Source organism: Pistacia vera, unplaced genomic scaffold (assembly GCF_008641045.1).
Source record: "Pistacia vera cultivar Batoury unplaced genomic scaffold, PisVer_v2 Contig74, whole genome shotgun sequence".
Classification (NCBI taxonomy): Eukaryota; Viridiplantae; Streptophyta; class Magnoliopsida; order Sapindales; family Anacardiaceae; genus Pistacia; species Pistacia vera.
The window spans coordinates 376,390-393,299 of record NW_022196601.1 but is presented as its reverse complement, the minus strand read 5'-3'; the positions used below and the strand labels follow the sequence as shown (position 1 = coordinate 393,299).

The 16,910-nt window shown below is 34.0% G+C and overlaps 2 protein-coding genes across 7 annotated transcripts; one reads left to right on the top strand and one right to left on the bottom strand.

Annotated features, from left to right (window-relative positions):
- Positions 1 to 6,583: 6,583 nt before the first annotated feature.
- On the top strand, positions 6,584 to 10,541 carry LOC116115424 (MATH domain and coiled-coil domain-containing protein At3g58250-like). Its single transcript, XM_031401573.1, has 4 exons — positions 6,584 to 6,802; positions 7,328 to 7,530; positions 8,099 to 8,115; positions 10,182 to 10,541. The coding sequence occupies exons 1-4, from the start codon at positions 6,584 to 6,586 to the stop codon at positions 10,310 to 10,312; spliced, it is 570 nt and encodes a 189-aa protein (XP_031257433.1). The 3' UTR covers positions 10,313 to 10,541.
- A 492-nt stretch (positions 10,542 to 11,033) lies between these two features.
- On the bottom strand, positions 11,034 to 16,698 carry LOC116115438. 6 transcript variants are annotated; one of them, XM_031401591.1, is made up of 7 exons: positions 16,488 to 16,698; positions 16,225 to 16,270; positions 14,592 to 14,662; positions 13,642 to 14,146; positions 13,182 to 13,277; positions 11,166 to 11,270; positions 11,034 to 11,067 (listed from the first exon to the last, which is right to left on the bottom strand). In XM_031401591.1, the coding sequence occupies exons 4-7, from the start codon at positions 13,720 to 13,722 to the stop codon at positions 11,056 to 11,058; spliced, it is 294 nt and encodes a 97-aa protein (XP_031257451.1). In that variant the 5' UTR covers positions 13,723 to 14,146; positions 14,592 to 14,662; positions 16,225 to 16,270; positions 16,488 to 16,698; the 3' UTR covers positions 11,034 to 11,055. The 6 variants fall into 6 exon arrangements, 5 of the variants coding, with proteins under 5 accessions (XP_031257451.1, XP_031257446.1, XP_031257447.1 ...); XR_004125666.1 differs by lacking the exons at positions 11,034 to 11,067; positions 11,166 to 11,270 and adding an exon at positions 12,826 to 12,844; XM_031401586.1 differs by lacking the exons at positions 11,034 to 11,067; positions 11,166 to 11,270; positions 14,592 to 14,662 and having other exon boundaries at positions 13,026 to 13,277.
- Positions 16,699 to 16,910: the final 212 nt, after the last annotated feature.

Below are 16,910 nucleotides of genomic sequence, written 5' to 3'. Positions count from 1 at the left end.
TTCATCATCAAACAACACCCTAAAACAGAAAAAAGAAAATGTTTTTTTTTTTTTTTTTTTTTAATTTAAAAAACAGTCAACATAGTCAAGGAACCACATCACAACAACAAATGTACATTCTTCATTGAGTTAATTCCTTTCTAGTCCCTGTAGTTTCAGTTACTGTTTAAGACAATAGTTTCAAATATTTTTGATCCTTCTAATTTCAAAATACTACTGTTTTAACCCTTTAACTTAATAAAACGTTAGTTGATTGTTAAATTTGAAATGAAAGGACAAAACTGCCCCTTTTAGGAAAAAAAAAAAAAAGGAAAAATTACTTGCACAAATAACACTAAATTAAATAAACACATTACACACTACAAATTCAAATTAAATAAACGCATTATAGATTACAAATTCATCATTATTATATAATTTTGATTTTTAAATATATATATATACACATTATATATAACTTTAAAAGAATGTATTTTTGTCATTTCAATATAAATTGGGGTTCTAGAAGGTTCTTATCGTTGCATAAACTCAAGGATCCAAAACAGGGTTTTTTGTTGGATGACACTTGCATCTTTGAAGCAGAAGTTACTGTGCTCGGATTGATTGAAACAGAGTGATGAAATCTGTTGCTAAATTTCTCAGAATACTTTAGCTAGAATGATTTGGCTTATGTTCCTGTTTTTTCTCCTTTTGTATATGCTTGCTATTTTGTTATACTTCAATTAAAACTGGTTCTGCTCAATTCGGGCCATTTTGTTTTCCCTTTAATAGTTACTATTTGCAGCAGTTTCAAGAGATAATGATATTGTTTGATGAAATAGAAATTTATTGAAAGACTATGAGGAAAACTTATTAAAGATTTTGTCACGTTCAGGCGAGACATCAGACAACATTGAAGGTATTTATATTGTTGACATCTCAACTGACTTAACTGTTTATGTGGTAACGTCAGTTTGATTATAGGATGATGAGAAATTGAGACAGGCATGACCATTTCTAAGAAAAAAACATGGCCTTTACACCGCAACAGTAAGCATGAACATTAATCACCAAAACAGCAACACCACTAAAGAATAAGAACAACAACAAAATCAAAATCAAAATCATCCTGAAAGAGAAACCATTTCTGTCTCAACCCTAGATTCCAGATTCAACCAAACCCTCAAGAATGTTCAGGGGTTATGTTAAATTTTTATCATGAAATCAACATGCTTGGCCAGGTATTTTGACAGAAACTGCATATCAATCTTGATCTTTTTGTTTAACTTTCCAATTGACCTTGACAATTATCTTTATTTTCTTGTAAGATTGATGTTGATTGTCCAAGAACCGTGCCTGGTGTTACTTTCTTTCAGCAAGCACAAGTTCAGATATCCTTAGAGCGCATGGTTAGACAATATTCTTACCCTTGTAGTTGTAGCCCCAGTTACCCATATCTTTTATATGATGTAATCTGTGCAAGTGAGAGAGTGTTTTAATGATTGAAGTAGCTTGAAGTTGAGCTGAATGCAGAAGGAAGAGCTTCTCACTTTCTATTTAATATTCAATCAATTGAATCCTAAATGAGAGTTTTAATTTTACCAAGTGATTAAAACTTATGCGGAATAGGTTGCTTATTCATATTGTGCATAAAAGTTGTTCAAGGCATAAATGAAACATCCATTAAAGCAAGAAAAGAACACACTCATTTTTACATGGGTCGGCAACATGCCTACATCCACAGGACCAAGTCCAAAAAAAGCAAATTCACTATGTAAACTTATGAGTTCAAATACAAAGCAAGATAACCAAAGTTGCAAAAACACTCCCTGTTTTCTACATGACAACTCTATCTTCTTTGGTTGAACTTCAAACCACCATAGCAAACTTCACACACGAGACCACCAGGTTGCACTTGAGCTCCTCTCAAGTTTCAACAACGAAGGATCAACTTCGAAACAACAGCTTACACACGTCCAAGCATCAACATGGAATCAAGTTCCAAAGTCATCACACAAGAACAAGTGAAGAGGGGGTAATTTTAAGCCTACCAAAGCAAAGAAGAAACCTTGAACGAATAAAAAACCTCAAAGGATATTCAATGATGAATTAGAGGCAATTAGATTTCTTAATCAAACACCAGAAAAATATGAATATATAGAGAACAAGGCATCAAGGGTTGGGGGACAAAAAAGTTAACGTAAAACTTTTGTGTTTTGCTTTTTAGAAAAGAATCTTTGGGACCACAAACAAAGCAAAACAACTTTTCTTACACACCAAATAAAAGGTGGACAAGTGGAAAAGTACATAACAGAATATCAACAAGGAATAATATTGTCCAAAAAGCAAAATGGATGCGTAATGCATAATTGAAAAAAATATCTGTCAAAAGCATTATAATCACATAGACTCAAAACTATTCACACTTTATGAAGGTGTTCACCTTTAGAGAGAGTTGTCACATTGGCAGATGAGGAAAATATCATGCAGTACTCAAAATAAGATCATAAGGTGACAAAAACATTAAAACTAAATTTTAATGGTTTTTTCTTATTGCTTTACCTTGACATGTGTGTAGACTAGTGTCATCGCGCTAGCAGTTGTGACAAGTGAATTTATAGTAGGTGTTCAACATTATATGGCTAAATGTGATCTACTTTTCTGAAATCATATCCGGCATTGAATTTAGGATGAGCAAATTGAACTTAAAAGTTTGGTAGAGTCAAACTATTAGACTAGCTTTTAAACATGGTTCTGGCTCTTATTTGTCATCTAACAACTGCTAGATGGATCACCTTTCTCTGCAGTGGTTAGTTATGCGAACACATATTACAGTCACCTGAGAACTCCTTCCATAATTCTGCTTAATTTCCAGATTATGTGCATTCCAATTCTTATTTGCCAGTAGATTATGCTACTTTCATAATTTTTGTTATTTGTAATCAACAAACCTATGAGATAAAAAAAATCTAAATATTTTGAGTTGAATAGAATATGATTGAATTTTGAGAATAATAAAACAAACACACCTTTCTTTCCAGGGTTATTTGGCATCCTGCAGGTAGGTATGTTCAAGGGATAAATGATCTTGTTCCTTTCTTCTTGTTTTCCTTTGGGAATATTTGGAAGGGAGTGAAGATAATTGGTCGATCTCAGATCTACTACCAGAAAAAATCTGTGAAGTAGAGGCTGATTGCTATTTATGCCTGTCAAAATTGCTTGATGGTATGCAAGATCATTACACATTTGCTCAACCAGGAATCCGGAGGCTAGTGTTTAAGCTGAAGGGTTGGTTCGCCAGATTGATGGTAAACCCATTTTCTTGCATTTTCTTCTTTTAAATTATGCTACTTCTAATGAGCCAAGTCACATTTTACCTTTGCTAAGTAAATTAAATCTGCTAAATAGTTGTCAAATTTTACTATTACAGTGATTTGGTTGGTGGTCCTTTGGGACTTCATGATGAACACTACGGTGGCTTCTAAAATACCTGTCCCTACTCCCTAGAGCTCTTTGACACAAAAGCTACTGCCTCGCCCTCTCTCCCTCCCGCTCACCAACTCAGTTGTTCTGTAACAAATTTTGTGGTTTCAAATCTCGATGGCAATACGCAAAGCCACGAAGAATTTGATAAAGGAATGTCTGCAGTGATGATATATAATCAATATTAATTGTACCAGGCAAGGTAAATTAAGTTCCATCATTGTGAGCTAACTAGTAGATAAGGGACCGCTAACCGTAATAACACATATAGAATGATTATTGGGAAGAGATCATATAGGTCAGTATACATCTAATCCTACAGCATTGTAATTCTTCTTGATAAACTTGAAAATTATGAATAGAAAAGATAAAATGAACAAGTATATGTAACTAGTGAATTCATGGCCTCTTCTGGACAGAGGGCACAACTTTTGTGGATAATATGTAGAACTTAACATTTATGAGAAAATAAAAAATCGAAAGCACTATTAACTAATTAAATTCCTTAAAGCATTAGGATATTCTGAATTAGATAGTTCAAATTCCCAATCTATTGATGAAATACCTCAAATCCTCAAGCAGAAAATACATGAAACTCCTGAGAACAAAATTTACTCTTTTCTTTTCTTTTCCTCTACCTGGTCCATCCTGTCCAGCTAAAACAGCCACACAGCAGGAGTTACTCTGAAGTCAAACAAAAAATGTCCAAGTTTCAGAAAAACTTCACCACATAACTGACCAAAATCATAGATCAGAAAACATGAACAAAACCTTACATGTAAACTCAAACATGGCTAAATTGGATGAAATGGCACGCCAAAAAACCAAAAATCAATCACTCTGAAAATCATTATCAAACTCGAAATAGTAAAAGCAAATATCTGAACAATGAATCTTATAGAAATCAATTACAAACTCGAGATAAGACCTAAAACTTAGAACAAAATGCCAGTCCAATTCAGAATTATTATTATGTTTTTAATTATCGGAAACTTTCAAATCAACTATCCATATATGAACATTTCAAAATGCTAGTCCATCAGAATTGTTACTATAATGCATAATGTAATTATCAAATTAAGTTTAATTTAAACCTGCGAATTCAAATTCTGATCAGAAATGACATAAAATTAATGAAATACTAAAATAAATTTCTAATCGAAGAGAATGAAGGCCAGACGGCAATAAAGCCCCGGGAAGATCAGTGACCGGTGACAAGGCGGAGAGCTTTCAAGTCCAAGCGGTGAACCAAAGACCCACGGTTTCAACTGTCAGTGGAAAGGGCCGAAGTGAGTCTTATACAAGGCTAATCTAATGTGACGAAGACCATGGTAACCTCTTTTATCACCAATTCTATTATGCCACGTGGAATCTTATTTTCTACCAAATTGTCACATGATTAATAGTAAATTATGAAATGATTTACTTAAGACTAATTTTTTTTTTTTTTTTTGGGTTAATTGTGTACATATTAGGCTTTATGGTGCGAATTTATGATTCATTGATCAATGAACTTTGAAAATATCGTTCTCAACTCTCAAAACCACAATTTAAGAATTGAGAAAGAGAACACTATTATTTAATGATGTATAACCATCATTTATAGGTTAATATCATATAAGAAGTTAAAAAACTCTGTTTGTTTAGACTTCAAATGAAAATTTGGATTAACATATATATTTATACACGCCATGTGATAACGCCTCTCATGAGGGCGTTGACCCTTCACTTAATACATGTTCCGTTATAATTTGATATAATTTTCGTGCAATGAAACATATGTCAAAAGGAAGATGAGCATCTTTTGCACTCGCAATTGTTGTTAACACTCCTCTTTATATGTTGAACTTGGAAACTTTTTCCCCTTTATACATTTATGCTGCTACTTTGTTATAATTCAATTCAAACTGGTTCTGTTCAAATTGTTACATTATTGGTATATGATATTACACACAGAAAAAAAAAAAATACTGTGTAATATAGTTTTTATTGCAATCAATAAGTAATGATGTGAATTCAACTCAAGCTCAATAGCTTTGTACCATCACTTTGCTCAATTGATTCACATGGGGTGGTCCTGAACTGGAAAAATCAATGGCAGGTTTCATACTCAAGAACAGACTTGAATATCATGAAATGGCTTTAGTCTGAATTTTTCCACAAGTCTATAAGCCTATCCCTAAGTAGTTTGACGATGGTTGGAGCATCGATCGCGACTATTACTTTTAACTGTAGTTGAACCCTAGTCTAATTTCTTATAACCACATAAGCTGAATACTATTGTCGTTGAGGACATCGATGAGGTTGTCAACATTACATCTTTAATGTTTAAGTAAGCAATTTGAACTTGAGAAAATATTAATTTACTGAATGCTTGGAGAGTATGTAACGCTTATGTTGTGTTAATACAAAAAAACGTCATCATAACCTTTACTTGTCGTTCAAATTTTAAAGAACCATCATGATTTTTAATCATAGTAATATAAAAATATAATTTTCCAGCATATGGACTAATCACTCAAAACACATACCTTTTAGATTTGATATGAATCATCTTATATTATGCCCTTTACACGATTAAACCAGAAAAAAAAAAAAAAAAATTATTGATCACATTGTTGCACCGAAAATTTTATATTTATCAATATTTTGTAAATAAAGCCCATCAAAATATTAAAAAAAAAAATTACATGGGTTTATGGATCATACTTTTGAGATTATGTTCATGGGCTCGCCCATTTTCACTCCAAAAAAAATTACATGGGTTTATGGATCATGCATTGCAAGAAGAGGAAGAACTCAAAAGCCAAACGCTTATTTAGATTTTGTACCCCCTCAAGTTTGCAGTTTTCTTCTCAACATCAGCATGAATACCGAGGAGTCCGCTGAAGTCGCCATCTTGAAAGGTATCTTTTATTTGTAGTGTGGATTTTAGTCACTTGGGCTGATTAACATTTAGTTGTTCAGAGTTCTTAGTTGAAATCCCTTTTATCTATACAATTTCGTCAGGGTTTGATTTAAAGCTTGAAGTTCTTTTTTTTTTTTTTTTTTTTTTTTTTTTTTAGTTTGTTTATGTATTTCTATACGTGTTATATGTAAATCAAAGTATCACTTTATAATGATGTGGTGTCATCATGTTGCCGACTACATTGGTTGGGATCCAAAGTCGGATGAGAAAAACTTATATAACGAAATAGTCTTACCACTTCACTTTGTGGATGATCCTAGTGGCATGTGTTGCCGCATAGATGCTAAATTTTCTGTCATTCCGTTGTCGATAACATTCATCAATAACTCGGTCATCGTCATGATGGGTGGTTTCGAGAAACTAATAATACAAGTCCTTGTTTTATTGGATGGTTTCATCTAATTGCTAAGGTGGTGAGAGTACTCTATGTAAGTGTTTCTCAAAGTCAGGATTCCAACTTTATAAGTATAGCATTACTTAAATAAGAAAGGTATGAAAAATACTATGAATTTTTGCATATCAAAATTAGGTGTAATATGTTATTTCAGGGTAAAAGCAATAGTGAAAACAGTTTGGAAATTTACTCAGCTTTCAATACCATAAGAAATCATCTTTCATTCTTCATGCTAGTGCTTCGGTAGCTATATGGTGTTCATTAGCGGCCTTACTAATGTAATGAGCTGAAAATATTTCATTAAAGTTTTCCGCTAACTTTCATAAGTTGAACTACATACTTCCTCTTGAGGGAATTTTCTGGAGTTCATTATAAAAGCATAATGTAGGAGATGTAAAAATATAACTACTTTGTTGTTGTTGTGCCCCGTATTTGATCCTCTTTCAGGAAGGGATGCTCTGCCTAGTCATTACTTATTCAAAATCGAGTCCTTCTCAGTGTAGAATTATAATACAATTCTTCCTGTCTTTCACTTTACAATTGGGATCTGGTTTTACAGGAGACTGCATATCTACCCAAATGGTGACTCTAGCAAAAACAGGCATCTCTCCATTTACTTGGAATTGATGGAGACAAGTACTCTCCCTGCAGGATGGGAAGTCAATGTGATTTTCAATTTTTTAATATACAATAAGCTTCAAGACAAGTGAAAATATTGTGAAGCCAAAACGGGGTCGTTTCATTTAAGTTAAGTGAAGGAATCCTGGTCGTCGGATTAAGACAGATCCAAGGGCTGATATTTGCTGATATGGGCTGATATAAAACTAGCAGCAACAGTGTGTTGAGCAGCGCGTTTTTTAGTCTGTAACAGTTAGGGTTCTTACGATTTTGTAGAGCAACTGTGTCTTGGGTATTTTGCAGAGGCTTTCTGGGTATAATCTGGGTAGATTAGGAGGGTTGCGTTTCCTTCTTGAGGCTTGTTTAGTTCTCTGGTTTTCTAGCAGATTGTAGAGAGTTCTTAAGCGAATAGGCCTGAGTTGTGTGTTGCTCGGTTACGGCAGATTGTTTGTATTCTTCTTGTAATTGTTGAATAATCTTTTAGTGTTGTGAGTATCCATATTTCGGAGCTCAACGTGACGTAGTCTATCCAATATCGGATAGACGAACCACGGTAAATCTTGTCTTGATTGTGTGTGTGTGATTTGGTCTTGAATCTTGGTTGTGGTTTGTGTGTGTTGGCGAATTGATCAATTAGGCTCGAGTTCTAACAACAAGTATGATAGTATCCAAGGTAATGTCCTTGACAATATAAAATTATAATCACATACGGTGCCATTCTTGTATGTGCCATGTCAACGCTTGTATACGGAAAATTTTGGGTGCCTCTAACTATATTTAGAGATTGTAAGATTGCGACATCTTACATCTTACAATGCTAGACAAACTCTGCTAGCTGCATAGAGATTATAAGAGTGTGGTTTTTAACAGGTCAGGAATTTTTTTAACAAAATCTTGCTTTGCTAGTCTAGTTGACTCTCCTAATGGAACGTTTCAAAGGAGAAGACCTTCTAGAGTGATTCAGAAAGTTAAAAGTCCAAGTGAAGATCTTAATTGTTGTGCTTAAAAAAAAAAAAAAAAAAAAAAAAACATTAATGAAACGTTTCAAAGGAGAGGACTTGTAATTTGAACTGGTTCATTTTTTGCAAAAAGGACTCAGAGAATATTGGCCCTCTTTTTGTGTTTCGTCATTTCCAGCTGTTTGCAGAACAATTTGTTAAGGAGTTTAAACTTTCCTAGGCATTACCTTTTAGTTCTCATTTGGCTCTAATAGGAAGACACGCAGCTATGAAAGGCAGAAGGAATGCTAGTGTGTTAATAGTCTGTACTTTAATCATGGAAGTTTATTGGATTTTGTGGTTGGATAGGAATAGGAAACATTTTGAAGATATTTGTGGAAAAGGGACGTTTTCTCTTGGTGGGATAAACTATAGTTTTGGATATCTCTTGGGCGTTTATGTCCTCGAATTTTAAGGAAGTTTTTCTTTATTCATTGAAATTGGGAAGTTTCTATGGCTTCACCAGGGAAGGATTAGCTTGAGAGTCCATTTCTTTTCTGGTATAGTTTTTGGAACCCTTTCAAGGTCTTGAGAAAAAATGTTGGTGCATACTGGCTGAAATAATCTCTCTTTTTTCATATGGCAACAGCATTGATAAATTTACTGCTTGTTATGCTTTCATACTTATAGCTACATTAACGTTTGTGATGTAGATGGTAGAGTAAGGCGATACCACACAATGAAGACCAGATGGGGTATCACCAAATGCATAGACCTGAAATCATTTCATGACCCTATGAATGGATCTTATCAATGATACTTGTGTCTTTGGTGCCGAGGTTTTTGTTGTAAAATGTGTTTCAAAAGGGGAGTGCTTATCTATGATCAAATAACCTGCTAGATGTTACCATCTTTGGAAAATAGTTAAATTTTCAAATTTACTTGATGTAACTTATAAGTCTAAACCATTTGGAACTACAACTGGTACATATACACTTTGATATGGAATGGCTTTTATTTTCTCTTTGCCATATGAACCATTTCCTGAGTTTAATTATTTTTTATATATAATGCAGGAAAATTTTGCTCTACCCTAATGGATATAGAGAAGCCAAAGGCAACAGTATTTCAATTTTTTTCTGTCGCTGGCCAACTCAAGTATCCCTAATGACACAACTAAATTGTTAGAGAAATGCATTGTGTGTGTCAAAGATCAAATTGAAGGAAGGCACATTGAATTAGAATGTGAGGTTAATAATTCTTACCATACAATTTCTTCAATTAAGAGTTCATGACAATATAGTTTTTACCAAAAAGTTCTTGATTGTTAAGAAAAAAATATGAAACTATTTAATCACGCATTAACTCTTTTGGATTGCAAGTCCAGAGCTCAAGGTTTAATGTTTAGAGGTTTTGATATTAAGTGTCTTTTTGGTGAAGAGAGAAATGGTGCTAAATGAATACTAAAGATTGCACATTGAACTGGCATATAGGAATCTTTTGAATGCAATTTAAAGATTAGTCATTCTCGAATGCAGTCCTGAAATTTTTAACATGCGGACGAAAGGTGAATGTCTAGACGCTCACTTCACACAACCCCACAATCAAAAGTGAGCAACTATTTGCTCACCTTTGTAAGTACGTTAAAAGTTTCAGGACGTCTGTATGGGAAAAGTTTTCAATGTGAAGATTGCATTACTGCTATAATTTCTTGCCTTGGCTCTTATGGTTGGAAGGATTATAAACTGACTTTATCTTCTTCTTTTTTTTCCTTCCTGCAGTTGAAAAGCTGTTGCTCCAGGCCAGTATGAGGGTTTTCATAAGTTCTTATCGTTGCATAAACTCAAGGATCCAAAACAGGGCTTCTTGGCGGATGATACTTGCATCCTTGAAGCCGAAGTTACTGTGCTTGGATTGATTGGAACAGCGTAATGAATCTGTTGCTAAATTTCTGAGAATGCTTTAGTAATAACAATTTGAATTCAAACTGGTTCTTTTCAATATATGCTTTGAGACAAATAATGTTACTCAACAAATTGTCACATTATTGGTACACGACATTACATGAAAAATTACATGTAATATCGTATTATTGAAATCAATGAGTAATAATGTAATCTGCACCATCACTTTGCTGAATTAGCTCGCATGTGGTGCTCCTGAACTGGAAATCAAGTGCAGGTTCATAATCATGAACGGACCAAAATATCATAAAATGGCTCTAGGTCTGAATCCTACAAGTCCATAAGCCGATCTATGAGTAGTTTGACAATGGCTAGAGCACTGCACTGTAGGTTTGTCCGACCACTCAGTGACTTCTGCAAATCTGGTTGAAATGGATGAGTTAGTAGGAGGACAAAGAAATTGTAGTGACAGACATTAGAAGTTCCGATGAAGCATGATTCAAGAACATGTTAGAACACAAGTTTTGAGACATTTATCATGCAACTTTCCATTTTCCATCTTAATTTATCATGATCAGGTTGTTGAATTGACTTGAAGAAAAGGTCATACCTCTTCTGTTTGTTGTATAATACTGTGAGTCCCCTTGTGATGCCCCAACTAGGAGCCGAACTTGCAGGGCTATGACTCTTCGAGTTGTCATGACTCATGAGTAAGGCAAGTAGGCAGGCAACGATATAATTTTGAGATAGATATAGAAGCAGAACAATATATTATCTAATGAACTGTTTGTAAGAGTTAACAAAAATTTATTTGCTATGAACATCAATTTTTTGAATAGTCAGACAGTTGAGAGCCGAAGAGTTAGATTTGAGGAACTCACAGTGGCCTCTGCTATTGGGTTCACATTTCCATTTACTGAGAAAGCACCACCAAGAACTACTATTTGCCCAATGTGTCTTTCCCAATGCAAGATCTGTTCAACCTCCTGTACCAATAGAGAATATATCAAAATGTAACCCCTATACATTGGTTGTTCTTAAAATACTGTTTATGTGCGAGTAGGAATGACCGTCCCTTGAAGCGGAACGGGTGCTTCATGAGTCGGAACGGGCATAGGAAATTATGCTACTTCTAAGAAGTCAAGTCACATTTTACTTTTGCAAGTAAATTAAATCTACCAAATAGTTGTCAAATTTTACTATTACAGTGATTTGGTTGGTGGTCCTTTGGGACTTCATAATGAACACTACGGTGGCTTCTAAAATACCTGTCCCCACTCCCTAGAGCTCTTTGACAAAAAACCTACTGCCTCGCTCTCTCTACCTCCCGCTCACCTACTTGGTTGTTCTGTAACAAATTAATGATATATCTTATTGTTCAGGTTTATAATAACATAAGTATTCAAATATTCATTTTCTTTTAATTTTTTTAAATATTATTTTAAGAGGGTAATTTTTGTAATAAATTTAAGGGCTTCAATTAGAAAGAAATAATTTGAATGTTACCAAAATAGCTTTCTCGGTTGTTTGGTTAAGTTTTTTTGTGTTGGATGGAGCTGAGCACAACATGCTCCTTACACCAAACTACATTAATCACTTTCTCATTTTTCTTGGATACTTGTGTGTGTGGGTTCGTGTGTACAATACTTGGGTTTTTTTTTCCTTCAAATACAGTGTTCTCTGTCCTGTTCAACTTGTCTATTGTTGAACAAGAACCTGTTTCAAGACACATTGAAGAGCAGGGACTTGAGTTTCTTCAATTTGCTTTCTGCTGGTTTAACTGTCTTTTAATTCATGAGGTATGTTTTCAGCATTCTCGACCTGCGCTCTATATTTATTTGTCATTAATACAATAGCCCAAACCTTGTCACAAGTTCACAACTAATATTTTCCCATCTACCATTTAATCTTGTTTCATAATTACCTATTTGTTATGTACCTTTCACATGTTTCCAGTTACAAGTTTCCTATATTTACGTAATCGCTTGGCGGTTTTGCAGATGAAGAATTGAAAGCTTAAGGCAGAGCAGAATAGAAAGGAATTTGAAGCAGAGAAAGCTATGTACGAACAATTAATGAAGAAGCACCAGAGAGAAGAAAGACGGGAGAGATACCGTGAGCAAGATAGAGTAAAGAAGAAGATTCGGAATCGGAGGCCTGATATTCCCAATTCAGAAATTTACCATTTTATCTCTAGCTCAGGCTAAATCAGATCAATGGGGTCAAAAGACTTAGCAAGAAGAGTGGACGTTTCAAGCAGTTGCTGTGGTGTCTCATGAGGATTGAGCATTGAGAGAAGAAAGTCTGATCGAGTCTGATTGAGTTTCATCAAAGTCAATTCATGGCCATTGATTTGTTGTTAAAACTTAAAACACCAATATTATTAATGATGAACCAGATGATCTAGCAATTCTCAGAGTTGTACAATTTTCTATTCTTTGTCCAGTCAGGACAGGAAATTATTTTCTGAGGCTACAAAAATGTTTATCTAGAACCCCTTTCTAATAAAGCTCTTGGAGCTTCCCAGCTTCGAAGAATAAAGATAGAACTTCCTCAGATTCTGATAAAAACAAACCTCTCCTCCATTAGATTTGAGATATTTATTTCTTATCCCATATATCCTTTGCTATTTGCTATAATTAGTGTTTCATGAAAATTTTCAGGCGTTGAATACCCATAAAGAATTTCTTTCATATTTCAGTTTCGATAATGATACCAAAATAGTTTTCTATACTGGTGAATCAAAACATGTCAATTTCAATTGGGTGTTTCAAAAGGCAATCATTTAACTAGCTTCACGTATCTGATCAATTCTAGATTAAAACAGCTAGCTAATACAGATGATTAGGAAAAGCAAAAGCTCAAAAAGAAAATTCTTTAAATCTCCTACAAATTACCACAAATCTGAGATGTACTTTCTCTTCAACTATGCAGATTTTCTCCGAATCCAAGAACCAGACCAGCAAAATAATGAAGCTTGTAATCATAAAGACCTGCATATAGACAAATTCTCCAAGTAAACATTGTGCTCTGGTGAAAGGCATTGAAACCAAATCCCTAAATATGCATGAATCTTATATATTTCAATGAAGCAGACAAATACAAGAACTCTGGTCATAATCAGCAAATAACATGTAAACATTCTTGAAACAATCTCGCAACCTACATAAATAACATATTTTGGATCTAATTTAGAGTTACTCTATTCTAAAACACAAGGAAAATAGAAGAGTTTTACGTTTATCAAATTCGACATTCAAAAAGGAATGTAAGAGAAATCTTTGGCCGATAATTTTTTTTTTTTTTTGCTTGCTTTTTCCCATCAAATCTGAAAAGCTGAGATATTAATAAACCCACCTGAAACTTTCCAGAAACAAGGCATATCCCAGTATTGATAAAGCTGATGCCATTGAAACACTCGACAGCATGAAATAACATCTCCGGAGAACTGCAAGCTCAGGCTGGTTTCTGATCAGCAACACACAATATCCTCCGGCAGTTGATAACATGATGCAGACCACGAAGACATTAAACCCTTCTAAGGTGTTTATTACTTGGCAACGATGTCGTAAGATTAGAGCCAAATTAAACAGGTAACAAAACCACAGAATATTAATTGTGCGCTTAACCTGACTTTCTTTGCTGGAATGGAACTCTGCAGAGATGTAGCGAGAAAGTGCCTGAAGCAGAAGGGGATTCTTCGTTCGTTCTGTTTTGTTGGTTGCCTCGTTAACAGTTTTCTCAAAGTGTTGCCACATGTCAGATTGCTTAGGATTTACATGCACATTTGAGATCGCCTCTCCAACCATATTAGGCATATCCTCCTCAATGTCAATGTTCTCTATAGTTGATGACATTGTTCCTGCCAAAAAATTAAAGAATTCAAACTACATATAATAAACCAGCAGCAGCCTTTTAATTCAACCACTCGATTCTACAAAAAAGAATTGCTAAGTTCAACTTCAAATTAAAGAATTTAAACTACATATAATAAACCACCAGCAATTTATAGGAGAACAGCAATATATGACCAAAAAGATTGATTACAGCCACCCTATTTCGAATAAGACAGCTTTTATAACAATTTATAGTAGTGGGTATTTATGTAACCTTAAATAGTGGAAGATGAGATAATTCTGATCATCCAACTGTTTATTCATTTTTATTATAGAATCACAAATGAAATAGACTTTTTTAATCCATTGCAATATGTAAAGCTTCATAAAAATTGCACACGCATAATCAGATTTCTAATAACATAAAGTTCAACATTACATATAGGGCAGAACATTAATACCCACAACCACAAGAAAGGACAACTCCAGTGTCAAGTCACAGGATTTGAGGAAACAGTAGTTAGATATGAAATTGTTGTAATCTGCAAAGGATTAAAGAATTTGAGCAACGTGAGACATGTGAATTTGGTAGGGTAAGGAAAACTCAAAAATAAGGTGAAAAAATAAGTATAATGTAACTATTAAAATGATCACGGGAATATCATTAGAAAATGACACAAAGTCTTTAGCAAGATAGATAATTTGTTAAAAGTACTGTAAATCAATCACTGGACTCAAAGTCAAAAGGTAATATATAAAATATTGAATTTAACAGTCTAATCACCCACTTGATTGATGCCCATTTATGTATTTTTAGGTGACATGTTACACATGGAATATTTCAGTCTTCAATGGATTCTATTGGACTTAAACTTTGATGATGAATATGATTACAAATTGATAGAATAATATTTACGAAAGCAAAAAGATAGATGATTAAGCAAAGTACTAGTAGTAGATTTATGCATTCAGATATATGGCTGCCAAACTCTGGCCTTTCAGTTTCAGGCAAAAGCTAGACAACTTGAATGCACAATCTGTTTTTATATATTTGAGAGAGAAGGTGGCTTTTCTAATTTCTTCCATGGCTATCACTCCCTGTTACTTGACAACCAATTAATTGCATGCATCTCAATATCAATCAAAACTCACCACAAAAAGAAAAGACCTAGCTACCTTTTGAATCTGCTTCCTCTTATATATATATAGCTTTTCCTGCTTTTCAAATTAAACAATTCTCAAGTACAAATAAAGTAGCTAGTACTACGCAGTGCAACTCTCTCTACAAATAATATTATGGTCTCAGTACTTTGTATATATATAATTGATTGGCAAAAGAGAACCAATTGTTAGCTGTACTCATGATTCATGCTTCTTTCTATAATATATTTAATTTCTTCATACTGACTTGCAAAATAACCAAGTTAACATATATATACATCTTCAACTTATTTATTCTATATATGCATGCTAGCTGCATCCACATACCTACTTTCAAAGTTGTCTTTCAAATATCCTTTAATTAACTGCTAAGTAAAATTAATTGTCTCACAACACCACCACAGGAGAAGAGACAAGTATCTGTATTACTTATGAACAAAACCCCATCAAATCAAATTAAATGCATGATAGAGGTCTTAATTACCTATACTCAACCCAACCCAACCCAACCCAACATATAGTCTGTGAAAAAGGGCAGTTCACAAACAAATGAAAAAGAAAAGTGCAGTTATATATGCTTTCTGCAAAGACACATATAGTCTGTGAAAAAGGGCAGTTCACAAACAAATGAAAAAGAAAAGTGCAGTTATACATGCTTTCTGCAAAGACACAAAGACATATAAAATATAATGGAAATATTCAAGCATTACATAATACAAATATTCAAGCATTATATATTATTCTTTAGTAGGATTATTTAGTAAGGCCGTATAAGCAACTCAATACATCATGAATATACACAAAGACAGACAAAAATAAATTCTTATCTCTTTCCAGAAGAGACACAAACAACAATTTTACACTAGCAATTCTACTACAATCAGCTCTCATTGTTACGAATCTTAGGTCAGATAATCCAACAAATGAAGGAAACAAAAAGTACCTAATAAGAGAATGATTTATCCTTTGACGCACGCTGTTGAAGATAACTACAAAGTAAAAATAAAGATCATTCTTCTTTAACATTGCAACTCCTTCCCGAAATAGTAATCGACATAATCATAAATCATTAAAAGAAACACGCCATATTTGAGTGAATTCATTTACAACGTTATGTAAAATTTAATCTGCATTGCCCTAATAAAATCAGTACATGTGAGACAAAATATAGTTAATAAATGACATTAATTTCGTGATTCAACTTACTTCAAGGTTTCATCAAGAGCTCCAGGTTGAAGAACTTTCAAGAAATCAAGAAAAGCGCGTTTTGGGGATTCTTTTTCCCTTCGAGTGTTGTCGAATGGAAGAGACAAGAGAGTTGGATTCAGAAACTTGTTCAGAGAAAGCAGAGGTCGTTCAAAGAAAGCAAAATTTTTTGGGTACAATGAGTATTGTCGAATGGAAGAGACGAGAGTTGGATTTTGGAACCAGGGATTAACTATTCAGGCTTTTTTCTTTTTGTTTTTACACCGGTATATCCGTGGGTACCCACGGGTATATCCGGCACACCCGTTAAAAAAGGGTCAGGTCCGGGTGCGGATCAAATTATATAGACCCGTATCATATATTATTTATACGGGTACAGCCGACCCGCGAGTCTGAACCGTTTTGCTAGGTTTATAAAGGAAT

Coding starts and splice junctions, on each gene's coding strand:
- LOC116115438 (XM_031401586.1), bottom strand. CDS start 14,141: ATGTCATCAACTATAGAGAACATTGACATTGAGGAGGATATGCCTAAT.
- LOC116115424 (XM_031401573.1), top strand. CDS start 6,584: ATGTGGTGTCATCATGTTGCCGACTACATTGGTTGGGATCCAAAGTCG. Junction 6,803..7,327: donor TCGAGAAACTAATAATACAA/GTCCTTGTTTTA, acceptor TTCTCAGTGTAG/AATTATAATACAATTCTTCC.